The sequence below is a fragment of the Schistocerca serialis genome, chromosome 3 (genome assembly GCF_023864345.2).
Source record: "Schistocerca serialis cubense isolate TAMUIC-IGC-003099 chromosome 3, iqSchSeri2.2, whole genome shotgun sequence".
In the NCBI taxonomy this organism is placed as follows: domain Eukaryota; kingdom Metazoa; phylum Arthropoda; class Insecta; order Orthoptera; family Acrididae; genus Schistocerca; species Schistocerca serialis.
The window spans coordinates 492,216,059-492,238,912 of record NC_064640.1 but is presented as its reverse complement, the minus strand read 5'-3'; the positions used below and the strand labels follow the sequence as shown (position 1 = coordinate 492,238,912).

General features: G+C 43.9%; 1 protein-coding gene across 1 annotated transcript in view; it reads right to left on the bottom strand.

Annotated features, from left to right (window-relative positions):
* The window catches only part of LOC126470380 (regucalcin-like), a 156,167-nt gene that overhangs the window by 21,635 nt on the left and 111,678 nt on the right, over positions 1 to 22,854 (bottom strand). Inside the window, exon 4 of the mRNA XM_050098210.1 lies at positions 2,997 to 3,218. Within this exon, the coding sequence (XP_049954167.1) occupies positions 2,997 to 3,218 (222 nt within the window). The remainder of the gene's footprint in view (positions 1 to 2,996; positions 3,219 to 22,854) is intronic.

Here is a 22,854-nt window from a genome sequence, read left to right as displayed (position 1 = left end):
TGCCTCGTTCCAAAGTCTATCTCCTCCCCCACTCCCCCCCAAACTGCGCTGGAGTTCTAAAAGCTGCTGTTAGAACACTAGGATACTCAATACGTAATCTCTGTGACATTTCTGAGGGTATTCTGCATAAGAAAACTTCTACTGCTCTGTTTTCTGCTTCCTTCAGAAATATGCTGGGACGACTGTGCTTTACAGAGAGTCTCACGACGTAACACATACGTTTTAGCTCCCTTTGAAAAACGCACGTTAGCCATACGAAGGATTACTTCGTCTGATCAACCAGCAATTGCAGCAATAGCTGCAATACCAGTAACGTACCTATAATGACACGTCTTCCGTTGTTTTACCCGAAAAGGGATTGATAAGTGCGGCTACAGCCGGATTAAAAGAAGATGAAGATACTCTCATATCTGCAGTGTTTTCCTCTGACATAGACTGTGACAAATTGAACAGCTTCCAATGCCTCAAATTTGCGAAGGAGTTCCTCATACTCCTGCTTTTGGTGAGAATTTTCATCTGTTAACACCCGCACTTGCTCTGTTAGAGCAGCAACAGACTTCGTAGTAGTAGCATTACGTGTTTCTACCATTCTGCGTACTTTACTCCTACTGTGATTAATACCCAGAGACACACATAACCAACTAATGAATCCAAATACTGAAAAAATAGTACAAATTAATTTTTTTCGTCAAATTATCGCCCTTTTACACTCCGAAGTTGCGAGCCAAATGACCAAGACGACTACACATAAAACATGTGGCTGCTACAACCTTACAGCACGGAAACTTGTACCCCGTAAGATTGCAATACTGTCACCGTACTGGTATTAGATTATCGGGTCTACCATTATCCTTAAATAGTGATAAGTCCACGGGTTCATGTGGCTTCACAAACGTAGCCTTAAGCGTAATCTATCTAGCACTAACATAAATTAAATCTAACAAATGAGAACAGATACAGAATTAAACATAAAGAAAGTGAAATGCACTGCGCCACACTGTGCTGATCCGATACTTTTGAACATAAGCTATGCTCAGTACCATTGTCCATATGTAATTGCCAGAGTACCCAGTGATTATTACTCTACACTAAACTATTCATTAGGGTGCCAGGTGTTACCCAACAATCACTTCTCCCACCAAACCGTAGCTTTTGGATGTTAGAGTAACACTTCTCAACACAACTCTGTGCCGGGAAGTGTAATGACGACTCACTTACACCAACGGAAGCGACCCAGCCTATTCATGGCGACTACGCATCAGGAGGCGTGAAAGAGATAGTGTGTGTGGGGGGGGGGGGGGGGGGACTGATTTACGCCGGGGCCCATAATGAAGGAGTGGCAGCATTAACGAGTGTTTATTTCGAGCTGCAATGAAAGCGCGAGGGCTATCTTCAGGCCGCCCAGTATGTGTGCAAGCTCAGCCAGTTTCGGAATGCACAGACGTCCCAATGTCGCCCATAACGTCCATTGCCCCGGGTCGTGGGCGGCTGCTACTGCTATGGCGTGTGGCCCGTAAGCAAACGAAGAAATGGGCATGGCCCGCTCAGAGCCTTGGGAGTTTGGCCAGCTACGTACCCAAGCACTTACTCATGGGCCCCATGTCATGTACTTGGGTTCGATAGCCGACACGAGATGGGTGATGCCGAGCACCAGTGGAGCGGGTCACCCACCAGAGATCGACCAGAATGGTGGCCAATCACGCCTAGGTAGCTACGACTGTCGCGAGGTCGCGCCTTCCCAGATGGACTGTAGAAAGTTTGCAGAACATCAGCTGAAGTTCCTCATGGGGCGAAGGCTAGGGCTGCACAGCAGCTTCTCGCATCGATATAGTTTCCAAGTCCAGCAGCTACTACGCAAGGAGTATGGCGTGCCTCGGGCCAAAACTTGACATGCTGATCAACAGGCAGAAAATGTTAGTCGTGGATTCTCTGAAATTCAACAGACCATCATTCGCTTTGGTTCAAGACGCCGACAGAATTGTTGCGCGAATGAATACCTCGAGCCTCAGACAGTAGTACTGCCCAGTGGCCTAGTTGATTAGCACATCGGGCTGTGCTTAACCTACTGCCCGGCAGCGGCCGGAATAAAAATTTGAAAAATTTCACATATCGCGCTGAACTTTTTCGCGGGGCAGCACATGCAACATTAATGATGCACTTATAATCATAGTCATAAATAAAAGATTTGGCATAACTGAGACTGTCTGCGTAAAAGATTACGAAGGTAATATGCCACAGTTAAAGATGGAATGAAGGTAGGTCCTGCGGCAAACATCTTACATTTTAGTTACTTGGTGTGTCGACAGACTATGGCAGAATTGTTCCTGATTATATGGTATTGCATGCAATCAGCTACTAAAGTGGAGAGATAGTGAGATTTTGATCAAACAAGGCAGTGTTGTTATTAGACCACTTAACACGTTATCGTGAGGAGAATTGTTCATCCTTTCCCTAAACTACGTCTTGCGAATTTCAGGATGACCCCAACACAGTCACCGTCCATTTCTTTACTCATACGTTGATCAACGAACCACTAGTCCCACTCAGATTATCTCGATAATGACAAGACATTAAACTCTAACCTTCTCTTCACCTTCATCATAAAAACTTATATTAAATTATGAAACGGACATGATCTGAACTTCATAAAGATGCCACACATATTTTTAGCTCAGTCGTTTAGTATTAATATCGCTCTTATTATCTTTCAAGTAAGTGTTGCACGTCGCGTAGGTATGGCTTACTGTGCGTCGACAAAATCCTACTGTAGATTTCATCAGCTGCAGAGAGAACATCGTCATTGTGTTCAGAGATAGAAATAACTTATTTTCATTCCCTTTCTCGACTGTCATTTGCAATTAAAACACGTAAAACGGCAACTTATTCAACTACAGTGAGGAGTAGAACATTTACTAGTTGTTCTCAAAAACAAAACGCAATATCTATGAGTTCCTTAGAAAATAAGTTTTGTTGGAATTCTGAAGAACGTAACATACCCATAAAGGTTCCGTCAGTCAAATTGTAGTTGAAAGAGACGACATTGGAGGCTCCTGAATCAATATAGTACATAGTCCTCTCGTCATCTGTCCAGGCGATACCATTGGAGATGCTCACTGGCGAAACAACGCAAACTGCGTTACTAGATCCAGCGTCTAGTTTGTACAGAGTTCCCTGGTATGGATCCACATGACCGACGCCGAGCTCTTTGCCCATGGTCCCTGAAAAAATGACAACGAAATCCTAAGCTTCACAAATAAGTATTACCACAGTTCACATCAAATATTTACTTGTTTAACAGTCCTTCTTATAACTGAAAACTACATGAATTTAGAAATCAGGACATCTTTAGTGGAGACATGCAGGGAACATGAAAGAATCTGTTTGCGTTCCACAGACGCTTAGCTATATTAGTAATGAAGCACATATTATAATTTTACATAGTGCACATATAACGATCAAATAAATTATTTATGACGAGACTTTCTCAGTTGTTGCCTATTTAAAGAGGCAGCAAAGCTTGTGCCACGACACAGGCAATGATCAGGTTCAATGACCCCACAGGTAAACATGTGATGTTCGAATTAAATGATAATTTATACTTACTTGAATACATGCACGTGATTGAAGAATTTTCAATTTAACGTGCTAAAAGAAAGGCGTAACTGCAGCAGGGATAGGATGCAGATACGTTTCAGTTATTTTTATTCCCCAGGAGATTCTCATCATTTTTCTGTTCACTCCCCATACAAAAATGCAAACCGCATACAGAGCAAGAGTCGTGACGTGCACACCGGATGTGTACCGATAGTGAAACCAAGGCAGTCGAAAAGCAAACGAAGGTTGTTGTAGACATAGCGATATGACGATTAACTATGTATGTACTTGCTACAGCACGGAACAATTGTCAGGCTGTCCGCTGGACGACTTATATCCAGGTTAGCAGCGCAGCAACATGACACACCGATCCCAACTTTTGTGGCTAGCCACCGCGGCTTTTCGACTAAAGACTTGCAGCATCTCTGAGTTGCCGCTGCTATCGATACCCGCTGTGGCTGGGGATACTATAATAATAAATTAATTTGAAATGAAAGTATAGCCCGTTCTTTTTATGATTTTATAGTTTCTTCCTCTAATATTAAGTGTTTACAGCTTTGATACTAAATAGGAATATTGAGATGCAGACTCCCAGTCAAGTGTGCTGGTTCGTTTCATTAGGAGGCAACGCCACAGTAATTTCTCTGACGTGCGACATGCACCTTCAGTAACATGGACATTGCACGTTCACGTTAACATCGGTCGGTGGCTGCTACTTTCTAATTCGACAGACTTAGACTGCACTAGGAAACGTCTCGTACGCCTGTCATCTGTATCTAGGTGATAGCATTATCATCAGTGTTCACAACCACGGTTTATAGCTAAGTCTTGAGTAGAAGTGCTCAACCGGACGTCTCTAAAAGAAATATCATTATAGAAATCTGGCCAGAAGCCTTTAACAAGAGGTTCAACACTGAAGTGTCTCGCTGTGTTTTCTCGTAGCTCTAAAAATTTTTGCACAAAACGTTTCTTGTGTTCGATTGTACAGCCTGTGCTTTCTGGCCCAACAATCAAATTACTTTTTAGAAAGAGTCATCAGGTTGGATGACGTATTTTTAATCTCAATTCATAAAAAATCGCTTTGTAGCACTTTTGGACACTGGTGTTTTTTTCCCATTATCGACACATTTTGACATAGTGTAGGATTTACCATAAAAAAGTTTAAATTCCTATCTAACGGCAGACCAACAGACCCCGAATCGTTATTTCAAGGCTATTATCCTTTTCCTCAAGTGAACTGGGTTAATTAAATACGCGGACCGTATTGTTTTATTGCGTACCTAGGCACACTGTGCCTACGCCGTCCGTTAAAAAAATTACCCAGACTGATTTTATTCCTGGCATATAAGCGACGTCAGAGAAGTAACTACGGTGGCAGCTTGAACTAAGAAACATGTAAACAACAGATATGCATTCGCCTATTGAGTTGTGAGCATGCAGGGTTAATTAGTGGACGTGAGGCTGCTGTGTATCAACGTTGCTGTGACACAAATGGCACTGGAGTCAAGTGTTCATAACATTCTCCAGAATACGTTTAAGAAAAGGACATAGTGTGCAGGGTTTGTTCCGCCCATTTTGACTCCCGATCAAAAACAACGACGTGTTGACGTCTGCCGCGACTTGATTTAAATGCAAAACGCGGACAGTTCTTTTCTGGAAAAAATCGTTACAGGTGAAGAGATTTGGTATTATCAGTACAAACCCACCACAAAACGACAAAGTGCACAAAATTCACATGTAGGGTCAACGCTTTGACGACATAACCGACACTCAAGACAATGTGAGGCGCGAGCTGAACTACATCCGAAAGAATAACTTTACTACTAACTGTTTCAGATGGTTGTATGAACGTTCTGTGCGCTGTACTCTGTTAATGGAGAGACTATGTAGAACACCTGAAGCACTGATGCCACTCCTTAAACTTTCTTAATCTTTCTCTAATCCAGTCTTTAAACCTTTTTCATTGACAGGGGGAGGGGGGGGGGTTATTCTGAATACGGCCAAGATACAGTGTACAGTGATATTAAAATATGCAGCCTGAAAGAAAAGGAACACGCCTGTCATAAATGTAGCTAATGAATCGTTCACAACAATATTCATACTATTGTTCGCATCGTGACAGGGTTTCTATAAGAATAACAAATGTACTTGCACCGATTTTCATAAAATGTGACAAATATGCCATGTTACGACACTACACTAGATTTAGGAAATCACGATCAAAATATAAACAATTTTCCATCTAGAAACAATGTGTGTAAGTGATAAGATCACCAAACAAAAAGGCAGTCACTTTTATCCTAATAGAATCTTACATCGACTTGAGTCTACAGTAAGTTGTGATACGATTAGGATAGGTATCTCGACGTCGAAGACATAAATCTACAGCCACCCTTATCAGAACTCACGCAGATTTGCCAAAATGTGTTTGAACTGTTGATGACTTTTCATGTGTGGTTAGAGACTACCTAAGGGATTGCCAATTAAATTTAATTCCACTGGCTTTGAATGTCATTCCAAGTGTGTCATTGTTCCTCAATGTTGCTAATGTTAATCCATTCGGTTTAATCACAGTGGACGTGAGAATTGTCATCCTGAAAGGCTGTACTAGTAATATAATGATCTGGATTCAGGGGGGTTAGAACGGAATTTTTTTTTACATTTTTGGATTCTTACCTCATTATAATATTTGCAATTTTCCGAACAAAATTATATATATATTACATATAAACTGTCATGGGAAGTATCTTATTTTATTTCTTTAAGTATAATCTACATCGGTTGAAAATGTTAAAATTTTTACGTGCATCACTTCAAGATTTAACAAAATCGGTAATTTTTATATAGTAGGCTATAGATTTCTGTGTTATAAAGGTCATTTCCAGAAGAGGATGGGCACCAAGTTGAGGAAGTTGAAACAAAGTTTGAGAGACAATAATCCTTATGACAGTAAAACCATAAGAGGCAGGCTGACAGACAAAATGATTGATGAACTAAAGCAGTATTATGGGATGGCCATTAGAAATAATACTGAGGATTTGTTGAAAATGAATCAGGCAGTATGGGCTACCTTCGTCCACAGCCTGTCAACTGATGTAAAACCGGTACATCACCTTTGCTCTCCTGGACCTGATTCGTGGTGCAATTACCGCAATGCCCAGTACTCAAACACTTCACACAGTCATAAACATTCCATCCCAGCAGCAGTCATGGATATTATAAAACCTATTTACAGAGACCTGACAAATCCTGAATTACTGAAGAAGAGTCTGCGTGGTCAGACTCAAAATCCCAATGTGTCGTTCAATAATCTTATATGGACTTGTTTTTGTTGGAATGAAGACACTAAAGTAGGGGGACAGTGATGCTGTTATTGCTTTTAATGATGGCTACATTGGTGGGCTGAAAGCGCTATAGCATATTGGAATTAATCTTGGAGCAAACTGCAACAGAGAACTTGAATGGATGGACAAGGTTCGCATTGATAAATCAGAGGATGCAGCACAGTTGGCCACTAAGCAGTCCAGAAAGAAGAAAAGAAGAAAAAACTTGGATGAAGATCAAGAGGATGATATACAGTATAGTGCAGGGTGCTTCTGAGTGACGAAAAATAAAAAATTAAGCATATATTAAGTGAGTTACAGTCTTTTGAAACTTTAGAAGCCGTTCCTGGAAATTTTCATTTTCTGTCCCATTTTTCCCTAAACCTTAGAAACCACTTCGAGTAGAGTATTCAAATTTTCAGGGAGTAATAACATACATACCCTGAGTCTACTAAACTAAAACATGTACATAATGCTATGTATAATTAAAATTATTGAGGATAAAGTACAAAAAAGTACACAACATTTTAACCGTGTAATTAAAAAATTGTATTTCCGAAAGCAGTGGCTGAAATGCAATTATTGTACTTCAGTAGACTCAGAACATACAGTTTAATATCCTGTAAAAGTTTCATGTCAATGGCTACAGTGGTTCCTGAAATACAGGGAAGCCAAGTCACTAAATTTAACATTGTCGAGATAGAGCGTTCCAACTCCCCTTAAACTAATGGACAAATGCAAAACATGGTTATACAGCAATTAATATACTAATCCTGATCCAAGATAAAAGCTGTCTTCGCCAAAAAAACCATTCTGTTGTGATTAAAACATATTTAAACAATAAAAGGGCCTCCTAGCATGCAGGACTCTGGAGGGATTCCTAAAAACTATAAATATCATTCACACACAGACAGAAACGTGTTTCATGTGACAGTGTAAAATGTTTCCAGGCACAGTGCATTGTTCGTTTCTCTTCACTCACTTTGGTGTGATCAAAGATCTAGTTCATGTTTCATTGCTCAAAACGCATTCCTGTCCGGAGTTTTCCACCGAAAACGAATGGAGAAGACGAACGTTGACGTCATGTACTAATCTCTCCTGAGTGATGGAGTGATGTTTAATCATTAGCTAGGACGCCCATCAGAGGTACCATTCCGTCTTGATCGTCGTCCTCCTTCAGTTCCAGTATCAGTTCCTTGTAAATCAGGATTTATGGCACTGCTGCGATACCCAGTAATACATCATGCGACAATGTCTGCAAATAGACAATACCCTTTGCAGGATGATCTTTGCTACATTTGACAATCCCTCATATAAGCGTCGTTTCCTCAGTCACTCTCGCTGAAATCATAGGCATTAAGTTTTGTAATCTCCACAGACACTCTTAAATGCTTGTATGCACCCATAACACATATCCCATCTTTTACGTTCTCTTTCACGCCTAAGTATGCCTCTGAAATTCCTATTAGCTTCAACACGACAGGTGATTATTTCTTTTTCAAATGAGCGTATCTTAAGAAGGTTAGCTATCTGTTGCGAGTTTTATGACAATATAGCCCCCTGGACAGGAAGGGGGAGGGGGGAGAGGGGGGGGGGGACAACAACAACGCATGCGATACCGGAAAATCGGAAAAGTGAGCACAAAAGGCGCATGAACGAGGAGGTGATTGTAGCTTGCAAACTTGAAGACAAGATAAGTAACGTGTGGTATCCAAAGTGATTACCAGGCCGACGGAACTACTAAGGTAGCAGGTGAGGAGAAGACTAGCTTTACCAGCAGTGACTTTAGCAGCTGTCGTCAGCACGGAGCATGTATTCCAATCTGTCTTAGTCCCCCGAGCTACAAGAGAGTCCAGTCACTATTCCTACAAACTTATGGAAAGATTTTTGCGAAAGAAAAAGAATGACAATGTGTAATGGATAATAAGATAATATGTTCGGAAGCTGTTGTAGAATCCGAATTTATTCTTAGAATTACACTACTGGCCATTAAAATTGCTACACCAAGAAGAAATGCAGATGATAAACGGGTATTCACTGGATAAATATATTATACTAGAACTGACATGTGATTACATTTTCACGCAATTTGGGTGCATAGATTCTGAGAAATCAGCACCCAGAACAACCACCTCCGGCCGTAATAACGGCCTTGATACGCCTGGGCATTGAGTCAAACAGAGCTTGGATGGCGTATAGAGGTACAGCTGCCCATGCAGTTTCAACATGATACCACAGTTCATCAAAAGTAGTGACTGGCGTATTGTGACGAGCCAGTTGCTCGGCCACCATTCACCAGACGTTTTCTGTTGGTGAGGGATCTGGAGAAAGTGCTGGCCAGGGCAGCAGTCGAACATTTTCTGAATCCAGAAAGGCCCGTACAGGACCTGCAACATGCGGTCGTGCATTATCCTGCTAAAATGTAGGGTTTCGCAGGGATCGAATCAAGGGTAGAGCCACGGGTCGTAACACATCTGAAATGTAGCGTCCACTGTTCAAAATGCCGTCAATGTGAACAAGAGGTGACCGAGACGTGTAACCAATGGCACCCCATACCATCACGCCGGGTGATACGCCAGTATGGTGATGACGAATACACGCTTCCAATGTGCGTTCACCGCGATGTCGCCAAACACGGATACTGCCATCATGATGCTGCAAACAGAACCTGGATTCACCCGAAAAAATGACCTTTTGCCATTCGTGCGCCCAGGTTCGTCGTTGAGTACACCATCGCAGGTGCTCCTGTCTGTGATGCAGCGTCAAGGGTAACCGCAGCCATGGTCTCCGAGATGATAGTCCATGCTGCTGCAAACGACGTCGAACTGTTCATGCAAGTGGTTGTTGTCTTGCAAACGTCTCCATCTGTTGACTCATGGATCGAGACGTGGCTGCACGATCCGTTACAGCCATGCGGATAAGATGCTTGTCATCTCAACTGCTAGTGATACGAGGCCGTTGGGATCCAGCACGGCGTTTCGTATTACCCTCCTGGACCCACCGATTCCATATTCGGCTAACAGTCATTGGATCTAGACCAACGCGAGCAGCATGTCGCGATACGATAAACCGCAATCGCGATAGGCTACAATCCGACCTTTATCAAAGTCGGAAACGTGATGGTACGCATTTCTCCTCCTTACACGAGGCATCACAACAACGTTCCACCAGGCAACGCCGGTCAACTGCTATTTGTGAATGAGAAATCGGTTGGAAACTTTCCTCACATCAGCACGTTGTAGGTGTCGCCAACGGCGCCAACCTTGTGTGAATGCTCTGAAAAGCTAATGATTTGCATATCACAGCATCTTCTTCCTGTCGGTTAAATTTCGCCTCTGTAGCACGTCATCTTCGTGGTGTAGCAATTTAAATGGTCAGTAGTGTATATAATAGCGCCCGATTTTAGACAGCGGCATGACTTTCCCGTACTTTTATAGTTGTGTAATAAATACTAGTTCACAGAAAAGTAATTTAGAAATTCCCAACGAAGTTTGAGAAAGTACTGAAACCAGCAAAGTGATTAACGTGTCATTTCACCTAGCGGACATCAATTTTGCTTAAAAAATCAGCACTTTATCATCATAAGAAAGGTCGATCACAACTGGATCACTAAAAATAACATCGAAAATCAGAACGTCGTCCCGTCATTTAGCACCACATAAAAGCTGGTGATATGCCTTTTGAAATGATGTACACTGATAAGCCAAAACATTATGACCACTGCCCACCGCGACGTTGGATTCTGCGGGCACGTGACGCTGTAACAAAAGAATGTAAGAGGAGCAGATACGGACGGGGAAACACCTAGCGAAGATACGGGCTAAAAATGGAGAAATTCATTGAGATAAGCGACTTTGACAAAGGGCACATTATTATTACGCAGAGCCTATGAACGAGTATCTCGAAAACGGCAAAGCTGGTCGAATGTTTACGTGACACTGTCGTGAGCATCTATGGAAAGAAGTAGAAGGACAACGAAACTACCACTAGGCGCTAAATGGTTGGACGTCCACAACTCTTCACAGAACGCGGGGTTTGGAAGCTTGTCTGCTCTGTAAAGTAGAACACATGGTGATTTGTGGCATCTCTGCGGAAGAGCACGATGCTGGTGCATGCACAAGTGTTCCGTTGCTCACCTTCATCGTACATTGTTGAACATGGAGCTCCGCAGCAGACCACTCCTACGTTTTCACATGTTGACCCAACGACAACGTTAATTACGACTGTACTGTGCGCGGGACCATCGGGCTTCGACAGTCGATAAATGGAAACGTGTCGGCTCTTCGGGTGAACCACATTTTTGCTACACTAGGTAACTGGTCGTCTCCACAAACGCCGTCATCGAGATGAACGGCGACTCTAAACGTGCAGCGCGTCACGGACACAGGTTCGTGGGAGCAGTATTATGCTATAGGATATATTCTCATGCACTTGTATGGGACCTGTGGTAGTAATCGAAAACACACTGACAGCTGGGACCTACTTGTATCCCTTCAAGTTTGATGTGTACCCCGACTGCGATGTTATTTTTCAGCAATATAATTGTCGGTGTTTCGGAGCCAAAACCGCGCTACAGTGGTTTGAGGAGCATTATAGTGAATTCAAGTGGCTGTCTCGGCGACCAAATTCGCCTCATGTAAATCCTATGGGACCCATCTGGGTCTCTATCAGGCGCCATCACCGCGTACGCAACTGCTAGTGATACTCGTAATTACGCGAATTACATGAGCGGTGGGTAGACATACCTCCACAAACCTACCAACGAACTGTCGGATCCTCGATACGTAGAATCTGGAATGTATTTCATCCGAAAGGCGGACAAACAAACTATTTACCAGGTGGTCATAATGTTTTGGATCATTAGTGTACCAACGCTTTCATTTTCAGCACTTTAGTAGTGAACAAATTGTTTTCATTCATGAACTGTTTATTTAAAAACTATTTCATACATGAAAATTGTACATACTCTAAGATGTCCAGATTTTACAGACCTTACATGAGATTGATCCATAATGACAGTATGATACAGTATGAGATCCTCAGAAAATAATAATTATATTACATCAACAAAAGGCAATTGCAGTAATCTCATGTACCACAAACTAACAAAGCAATATCTACCAATATGGACAGGGGCATGAATAAATAACTTAAAGTTAAACGCATTTTGGAGACGAACCGTGCAGTTTGCTAATGGCACCCTGAAACACCACTTAACAAGAGAACGGCGAGCTTCAGCGCAGAAAGGGAGAAAGCCAGAACAATACATTATTCCTTTTAACGTAAATATGGCCAGGACCAAGGGTAAGTGACTGGACGGCTTTGACGGAGCAAGGCTGCGACCTGGCAAGAAAAATAAAATTCAACTCTAATGAGACAGCGATTGGCTGAAGCCATACTGGGCGACACAGACGCGACACAGTGGGGAGATCCCCAATATATAAAAGCATTTTGAGAACTAAAATTTATAGATATCTCTCTCGTCTCGCGACGGACCACACAAGTGTGTGGAAAACAGCGAGGGCGTTGAGAACTTTGCTTTCTGTGAAGTGTGGACGATACGCTTCACGTATAATGGCGACAGATAGCAAAGAGGTAGTTAATTATTCCAGTGAGAATTTTTGCGGGCAAGGAAATTATGCACATCGCTCCAACCCTTAGCGAGTGTTCAATAGCCATTATTTCGACTACAGAAAAATAAACGTTCTTCGGAACACAGGAAAGTTCAGACTGAGTGAATTCAGTCAAGGCCAGAGCAGGAAATTAGCATTTCAGATCCAGCATGGAGACAACGCCGTTGCAAGTGCCGCTTGGTAAAGTACCATCACGCATTAGGCCACAGTAAATATTGATTCGAGATTTTGCTCACTCCAACTTGCGTACACTTTGACCATTGAATATAAAAAGCTAGGATACTAACCTACTATCATACTGAGCACATGAGAGTTTTTTCATTGGTTCAAAAAGTAAATTTATTCTCCCCAAGCTCAGTGCATTGACCAGCTACGACATCGTAGATGTAAATGAGCTAATGAAGATTTTTATCACTCTTTCCTGTGATAAAAATTTGTCATATGTGGAGATAACAATTTTAATAATCGTCAATTCAATATGTCCAAGAGTTAAATATTTTTATTGAGTGTCAGAATTAATTTAATATGATTGTTGTGTATCACCTGACCCCTCAAAGCCCAGTTGATAAATTATATGTAGAAGAAAAGGGAATAGCTGTATTGTATTTCTAGAGTAGATCTCAAATTTTTAATTTTATTAATTCATGCATTCTAGTTACGTGACAGCAGCATTTCTAATGAATTTTGTTACAATCCGCACCTGACATTAGCTGTCTTACAGGGCCATATTTATATAGAATGTCTGTTTAACACCCTGGGCTTGGGAAGACGGTTCAGATGTTTTGTCCATTTGCGTGCTAAGTGGTAAGCTAAGTTTGCACACATTAGTCCACTCACTGTGCAGATACAAAGTGCGGACAATCTCACAACACATCTACAGATACAATGTTAAAAATGCTTTGATTGATATATTACATCACCAAGCAAAGTGCGCTGAGTTTAAATAAACTATGGAAATTGATTTTGATTTATAATCACAACAGAATTTTTTCAAACCTCAAATACGTATAGGCAGCTCAGGGCGAGCGGCGGATAATTATTAGCATGAGTTTTTCGACGTAGGATGTACATACTTGCAGGTCAGGTCGATAGTCGCACAGTATGGGTTAAAATGATTATTTTCGCTGTGTTTCGGAACACAGTTTTCCAAGAGAGTTCCGCACTACGGTCATCAAAATCACATAAACAATTAAACTGATGTACTGATTGTTACTATGAAATGACAAATGAATGAAAATTATTCGCTTTTAATGAATGATGCCTAGCTGTTTTCTATACTAATGCCTTTTGGTACATGAGAATATTTTGGAACGTCGAAATTAGTAAGGGCGTAGCTCCTCTACTATGGGTCCGTCCGATGTGTAATGAAGTAAGAATTACAAAAACCAAGTCCCAAGTAGGTGTGAGGAAGCTCGTAATTGGTGCTTCGTCGGGGATGGGCTCTATTGGGTAGCCCACCTGGACGAAACATAAATTTTAGGCAGTGAAATAGGGACGACTTGTGAGAACGAAATTAAGTACAGTAAATGCAAAGGCAGCAGATAGACAGCTCGATGCAGCAACAGCGCGCCCGCCTATGGCCTAAGGTTAGGCTTCACCTGCTATGCCTTATCGTGGCCCAGTGCGAAACAGCGACAGTGCGTCGCCACAGCTAGCCAGCTCAGTGGCAACGGCTTCACGTCCATTATGTGATGAGGCAGCAGTGGACAGCTGCGACTGATGATCCTGTAGGTTTAACTTGCCATCTTTCTCGTCCTGTTGATAATACGTTCATTGAAAGCGGAGTGATATAATTCTTTCAATAAAGAGGCTGTAGCCATGTTGTTGCTAAACCAGTCGACAGTTTTTCTGTAGCCGTTTAAGGGCAGTGCAGGAAGCATAAACCAGGAACTGACTCAGGTGATGAAAGGTTAAAACAATGGACCCTCATTCGGGAAGAACCGGTTTTAGATCCCTGTCCGGCTTTTCATACCATGGTCTTTTGCATTTTCTATAAATCCTTAAAGGTTAAATACGCCCTGGTTCCTATTAAATGGATCCGACTAATATCCTTTACTATCCTTGCCTGATTCCAGCTTGTGCTCCGTCACGAACGACCTGGTCGTCGACGGGATATTAAACATACTCTCCCATCCTTCCTTCTTAAAACTGGATGGTTGGTCTCAAATTTGATCCTTCAGATTACAAAGATATTGCTTAACAACGCATCATAAAACTGGCCTGTTCTTTATGCGTAAAATTCGAAGTATACTCAGGTTTGGAAAAAGTGAAACACCAAGACTGGAAGATGTGATCACAATGAAATTTATTCCAAAGATTAGGGACATAACACTACACAAATGGTTAGCATTACAGACCTGTGCATGCACTGTGACTGTGGAAATTCCGTACGGAATAGCACCACCACGTGCTGCAACAAGAGCCGGCCGGTGTGACCGAGCGGTTCTAGGCGCTTCGGTCTGGAACCGCGCGACCGCTACAGTCGCAGGTTCGAATCCTGCCTCGGGCATGGATGTGTGTTATGTCCACAGGTTAGTTAGGTTTAAGTAGTTATAAGTTATAGGGGACTGATGACCTCAGATGTCAAGTCCCATAGTGCTCAGAGCCATTTGAACCATTTGCTGCAACAAGAGCCGCTAGACGTCGTGGCATGGAATCAAAGAGTGACTGGATATTCTTCTGGGGAATACTCTGCCACGCAGTTTGTAGACACGTCCACAAAGCATCCCCTGTGGCTGCAGGAGGAATTGTCGAGTGATCATATCCCGCATATGTTCCACGGGCGACATGTCAGGCTGACGGGCAGGCCAGAGAAGCAGTGCTAACCGAAGTTCTTCAAAGAAGGCTTACTCATTCCCTACCACATGCAGCTGGGCGTTGTCCTGCTGAAATATGGCACGTGGAACGACCTGCAGAAGGGACAGTGCCTCCAGCTGTAAAGTCTCCTTGACATAGTAATGGTAGCTGCTCAGATTGCTCTCAAGACATAGTGGCCTAAATTGTGTGTTGTAGGCAATGGCGTCCCAAACCATCACACTTCGCTTTTGTCGCCTATGCTGCTCAACAATACAGTCTGCCCAGTTGCATTCACCACGGTCACGTAGAACGTGTATGCGGCAATCACTGTAGGAGAAGTTGAAGAGGGACTCTTCCGAAACGACTACATTTTGCCACTCACCACGTCAGTGTCGGCGTTCACGTGCCCATTGCAGTCTACAGCGTTGGTGGCTTCAGGTCTATGGAAGCTGGCCCAATAGCATGTGTGCCATCGACGCAGACTTGTCCGCAACCGTCGCAGTGCTCCGACGACGCACCAACACTGTGTACAGAGTTGTTCTGTCTGTTACGGCCAAGCGGACAAGATGACGTCATCTCGCGCTGTCGTCACATTGTGCTTCCAGTACCCTGCCGGCGCTGTGTACGGCCTTCTTCTCTACACTGTTTCCATATAAGCCTCACTGTTGGAGCACCTGGCCCTGTACGAGCCGCAACGTCACGGAAGGACAGAGCCGCCTCGCGGAGACCAATCATTCTGCACCTCTGATCGCGCTCATAGGCCGATATTTCATCCTGTGGTATCGGCGAGGCATAGTGGTACGCAGTTACATGTTTCTACTTCGTATAACGGCTCTGCACCGACTGAGCGTTGCATAACACTGACCTGTCCAGTCAACAAAAGAGGGCACTGCTGGGCCTATGTGCACGCCACCGCTCCGTCATTTAAATCACTTATTATGATTCCGCTCTTCTACACGTCCTCTTATCTGGGCGCGTTGTAGACCATTTCTTCTGATTGTTTTACTTTTTACAAACGGTAAAGTAGATACAGTGTGGCTGTAACTAAACTTGAAAGGGCGTCCATGAAAAGCAAGTGAGCATAGGCCAATGAAACTTTGTGGAAACATTTCTAAGCAGATGCGGAAAATAAAAAAAGTACGAATAAACCATTAAAAAAACGCATTTCAGTTTTCATACGAGAGGGTAACATTTGTTAATTGCATACCATATTTACGTTCCAGGTTACAAACTTTACTCAGTGCGACGACCATCTGCATCCATTACAGCCTAGACCCACACTAGAGATTGCTCTATTGCAGCCCGAAACATCTCAGGTGGGATGCTGACCAGTTCAAATGGCTCTGAGCACTACGGGACTTAACTTCTGAGGTCATCAGTCCTATAGAACTTAGAACTACTTAAACCTAACTAACCTAAGGACATCACACACATCCATGCCCGAGGCAGGATTCGAACCTGCGACCGCAGCGGTGGCGCGGTTCCAGATTGTAGCGCCTAGAACCGCATAGGCCACTCTGGCCGGCGTGACTAGTTCACTCGGTATGCTCATCTTCAACTCCCAACGACTGTTGGTGGCCCGTTGATATACCCTGTCATTCAGATAACCCCACAGCCACAAATCACAAGGGTTCAGATCTGATGATCATGGTAGCCACACAGTTTGGAACTACTGACCAGTTCGAACATCCTAATCATGTTGTTCAACCACAGTGTGAAAAGAGGACTTCCCAATTTTCCTTTAATGCGTGGATACCCGCGAAGACCAACAGCACTATTGCCGTTGGATTGATGAAACAGATTTACAAGTAAATGCCTGATTATCTTGTCCAGACCAATACTGACTGTCTGCAGCAATAATGCATGCTGATTCTTATGTTTCAACCCTACGTCACCGTCCCAGTAACGACGCCAAACGGCAAGTCATGACACTAAAACTATTTACAACACAAATCCTGCAATGCAGTCTCAACGTCGTTACTATAAGATGTGGTTAGCCATAAGGTAAGTAGTTTTCCGTCTACACTGGCTTAATTAGCGAAAGTTTAATTATAGCCACCTTGTACGTCACGGCCGTTCTAGGTACAGCTCAACGGCGCAGCATGAGTCCGCTTTTTGCTCCGACTCCGTTGGAGCTCTGCGAACGGGAGCGTGGAGCACTTAACTGTTTGTTTGACACAGACAGACAAGCGGCGCCGCCACACAAAGCTGGTTTATTCTCCTTTTGTGGAAGACTGTGGTATCGTAAATACACACATCAAAAAAGTTTTGCATCACCCCGGTTCCCAGAACTCCTGAAGATAGTCGTTGACTGTGAATATTGTATCACAGACGCAGTCCCTTTGACTGTTCAGAGATGTCACTAAACCAGCCCAAAGATGTAAACAACCATGCAGGAGCAGCGCCTATTAGACGGAGGGGGTCCAACAGCCGATCAGTTCCAGTCATTCCACCAGGAAGGAGGTACACGGCTCGTGTTGTCTGTAGTTCAACCATGCCTAGACGGTCAATACCGCGGTCCGACCGCGTCCGCATTGTAACTTTGAGCCAAGAAGGGCTCTCAACAAGGGTAGTGTCCAGGCGTCTCGGAGAGAACCAAAGCGATGTTGTTCGGACATGGAGTAGATACATAGAGACAGGAACGGTCGATGACATGCCTCGCTCAGGCCGCTCAAGGGCTACTACTGCAGTGGATGACCGCCACCTACGGATTATGGCTCGGTGGAACCCTGACAGCAACGCCACCATGTTGAATAATGCTTTTCGCGCAGCCACAGGACGTCGTGTTACGACTCAGACTGCGCAATAGGATGCATGATGCGCAACTTCACTCCCGACGCCCATGGCGAGGTCCATCTTTGCAAACACGACACCATGCAGCGCGGTACAGATGGGCCCAACAACGTGCCGAATGGACCGCTCAGGATTGGCATCACGTTCTCTTCTCCGATGAGTGTCGCATATGCCTTCAACCACACAATCGTCGGAGACGTGTTTGAAAGCAGCCCGGTTAGTCTGAACGCCTTAGACACACTGTCCAACGAGTGCAGCAAGGTGGACGTTCCCTGCTGTTTTGGGATGACATCATGTGGGGCCGACGTATGCCGCTGGTGATAATGGAAGGCGCCGTAATGGCTGGACGATAGGTGAATGCCACCCTCCAACCGATAGTGGAACCAGATCGGCAGCATATTGGCGAGGCCTTCGTCTTCATGGACGACAATTCGCGCCCCCATCGTGCACATCTTGTGAATGATATCCTTCAGGATAATGACATCGCTCGATTAGAGTGGCCAGCATGATTTCCAGACGTGAACCCTATCTAACAATTCTGGGATAGATTTAAAAGTGCTTTTTATGCACGACGTGATCCACCAACCACTCTGGGGGATCTACGCCGAATCGCCGTTGAGGAGTGGGACAATCTGGACCAATAGTGCCTTGATGCACTTGTGAATACTATGCCACGACGAATGCAGGCATGCATCAGTGCAAGAGGACGTGCTACTGGGTATTAGAGGTACCAGTGTGTACAGCATTCTGGAGCACCACCTCTGAAGGACTCGCTGTATGGTGGTACAACACGAAATGTGTGGTTTTCATGAGCAATAAAAGGGAGGAAATGATGTTTATGTTGGTCTCTATTGCAATTTTGTGTACACGTTCCAGAACTCTCAAAACCGAGGTGATGCAAAACGTTTCTTGATGTGTGTAGAAGAAAGCATTTGAAAGTGTTTAGTCACAAGTAAATCTACATTCTGGGGAGCAATTAGAGATATGTATACCAAAGGAACGGTGAAATCCCACTATTCCAATTAAACATACTCAACATTTAATGAAGACCCTTATTACATTAAACTTAATGCCAAACAGATTTCCGAATCCAAAAACACATTGCCACTACATAAACAAGCACAAAATGAATGTAAATACGGACTAAATTCGGAAGTTAATGAATGATGGCAAACTGGAATGCGAGACTAGGAACAAACAAAGAAAATATACCGACTTGATCCACCTCAGATTTCTGTTGCTGCTTTCTACATTTATTTACTTTACTTTGCGTAAGAGGTTCAATGCTGGGAATGGCTAACAGCACAGCTCAGTCTCAAAACAGATGATAATCTCATATGGAGAATCTAAGTCTTGTTTTACACAACTTCAATAGCGAAAAATAGCTCTCACAATTGTTCACTGATCTGAACACACTAAGCATCCGTGCTGCATAACTACGAAGTTTCGGATAACGCTTCTATGACAAATGTTTGAAAAAGTCACTTAAAGTCTTTCTGCTCCGATGTCTGTCTTTCAATTCTGAATCGCACTGAAGATCTATGATGTCTTACAGAATCGACACCTACAGAGTACGGAGTATCAAAATTCCTCAATCTGTTTCCGAGTGCGAAATATCAGTGAATCTTGTTTCAAATTCAGTGAGGCCATTTACTTGAAAGATCTGTTCACTGATCAGGCAGAAAATCGTGATCACCTTCCTGGCAGATTAAAACTGTGTGCCGGATCGAGACTCGAACTCGGGACCCTTGCCTTTCGCGGGCAAGTGCTCTACCAACTGAGCTACCCAAGCACGACTCACGTCCCCTCCTCACAGTTTTACTTCTGCCAGTATCTCGTCTCTCAAGTCTCGGTCCGGCACACAGTTTTAATCTGCCAAGAAGTTTCATATCAGCGCACACTCCAATGCAGAGTGAAAATCTCATCGTGATCGCCTGCCTAATGGTCGGTATGTCCAGCATTGTCAAGGATAACAGCGGCGAGGTGTCGTGGCATGGAAGCAATGAGGGCTTGGTAGGTCGCTGGAAGGAGTTGGCACCACATCTGCACACACAAATGACCTAATTCCCGTAAATTCCGGGAGGGGGCAGAAGAGTTCGGACGCCATCTTTAATCACATCACATATGTGTTTTATGAGGTTCAGATATGGCGAGTTTGGGGCCCAGCACATCAAATAAAACTCGCAGCTGTGTTCCTCGAACCACACCGTCACACTCCTGCTCTTGCGACAGTTCGCATTATCTTTTTGAAAAATGCCACTGCTGTCGGTAAACATGATCGTCGTACGTGGTCTGCAAGCAGTGTACGATACTCCTTGCGCGTCATGGTGTCTTATACGAGCCTTATACGAGCTCCACTGGACCGATAGACGCCCACGTGAACGTTCCCCAGAGCATAATGGAGCCGCTGCCAGCTTGGTTCAGATGGCTCTGAGCACTATGGGACTTAACATCTGAGGTCATCAGTACCCTAGAACTTAGAACTACTTAAACCTAACTAACCTAAGGACATCACACACATCCATGCACGAGGCAGGATTTGAACCTGCGACCGTAGCGGTCGCGCGGCCGGCCGCGGGTGCCGGGTGGTTCTAGGCACTTCAGTCCGGAACCACGCGACTCCTACGGTCGCAGGTTCGATTCCTGCCTCGGGCATGGATGTGTGTGATGTCTTTAGGTTAGTTAGGTTTAAGTAGTTCTAAGTTCTAGGGGACTGATGACCTCAGATGTTAAGTTCCATAGTGCTCGGAGCCATTTTTTGGTCGCGCGGATCCAGACTGAAGCGCCTAGAACCGCTCGGCCACAGAGGCCGGTAGCTGCCAGCTTGTCTCCGTCCCGCAGTACAGGTGTCAAGGAGACGCGAGACAACGGATTCGCGCCCTCCAATCGGCATCACGAAGAAGGTATGGGGAATCATCAGACGATGCAGTGCTTTGCCATTCCGTCAACGTCCAGTGCCGATGGTCATGTGCCGATTTCAGTCGTAGTTGCCGATGTCGTGGTGTTAACATTAGCACATGCATCGGTCGTCGGCTGGGGAAGCCCATTGGTGGGTGTGTTCGGTGCACTGTGTGTTCAGACACACATGTACTCTGCCCAGCATTAAAGTCTGATGTTAGTTACGACATAGTTCGCCGCCTGTCCTGTTTTACAAGTCTGTCCAGGCTACGACATCCGACATCTATAATGATGGATGGCCGCCAAACCCCAAGAGGTATGGACGTGCTTTCACCTTGGTTTCGCCACGTGTTGAAGACACTCAGCACAACACTGTTCGAACACGCAACAAATTGTGCAGTTTCCGAAACGCTGGTGCCTAGCCTCCGGACCATCACAATTTGCCCTGGGTCAGACTCAGATAGATCGCGCGCCTTCCTCATTCTACACACAGACAGCTAGCTCATTGATACTACATGCACAATGCCTGTGTCTGACTAGTAGTCACTCCACGCCAGGTGACGCTACTATCTCCAGGACGGTCCTATATCGATAGTAACTCGGTGGTCATAATATTATGGCTGATCAGCGTTTACTCTCCAAAATCTGCAGCACTGGCAACGTTTGTTAATTCTGACAGTTTCGGAAGGTAAGAGACGTTTCTAGACTCCAGCTTCCTTTCCCAGAGCGACAGTTCATCTTGAATTACTTTATTATGTCACAGAAATGGATGATGAGAATATCCTTCCCCTGAAGTAACACACGCAAGTCGCGGAGATCCACTCTCACATCAGTTAAAAAGGCTAAATCACAAATCCATCTATCATCCAACAGTTCAGGAACACTTTCTCCCTTTATTTCCACCAACAACTATGTTTCTTGGCCGCAGTTACATGAAGCGCTCCAGAACTTTAGAACGACTGAGCCCTCGATCCTCACAGTAAAAAGGTATATCTCCATATTCAAAACCGACATCTTCAAGAAACTCTTTGAACAAGCGATGATTGAAGACGTTTTGTCGAATAGAATTAGCGATTTTCACAACCAAGTTCATTTTTCATTCAGTTTTACGCTTTTGGAACACAAATGTTGTTGAAGAATCAGGCAGTGTATAGAGATAATCAGGAGATCATGATTATTCATTTTTCTCTGGACGCGCCCTATTAAGCCACTAGTTTCGCCACTCATGGCGGGAACTGCGAAAGTTAGTAATTCCCACGGCAGACCAAACTTCTCTATAACCACTTCTAGTGCATCTAACATGTATTGACCTGCTGTTGTGTCCTTCAATGGGGTGAGATCCAACATCTCCTTGCGAACTTCCCGTATTTCGTTATTCTGTCCTAACAAAAATTACCAGCTGTGCTATGTCTGACAAGTCAAGAGAGTCATCCAAAAACAAAGAAAATGCAACACTGTCTTTAATATTCATTGTCAGCTGAGCCTTCAGATGTTCTGCTAATTCTTCAATTCGGTTCGAGAAAGTGACTGTAGCTGCGGAACCAGTTGTGGGCACAGCTCATCAACCGCCGTTACAAGGCGTAATACATCTTCAGTAAGTGGCTTCAAGTGCACAGCTATTTAATGAGAAATTTTGTAGATAATTCTCATAGAAGAGACTCTTATAAGATGATCAACGTCCTGCAAATATTATGAAGTGTTTTGTATCAAATGATATCAGTAATATTAGCACTCAAAACTGAAATGGTAATTGTTGAAACGCAGTAATTTTGTCTTATTCTTTCCACTACCACCATATTACAAACAAAACTTACTGT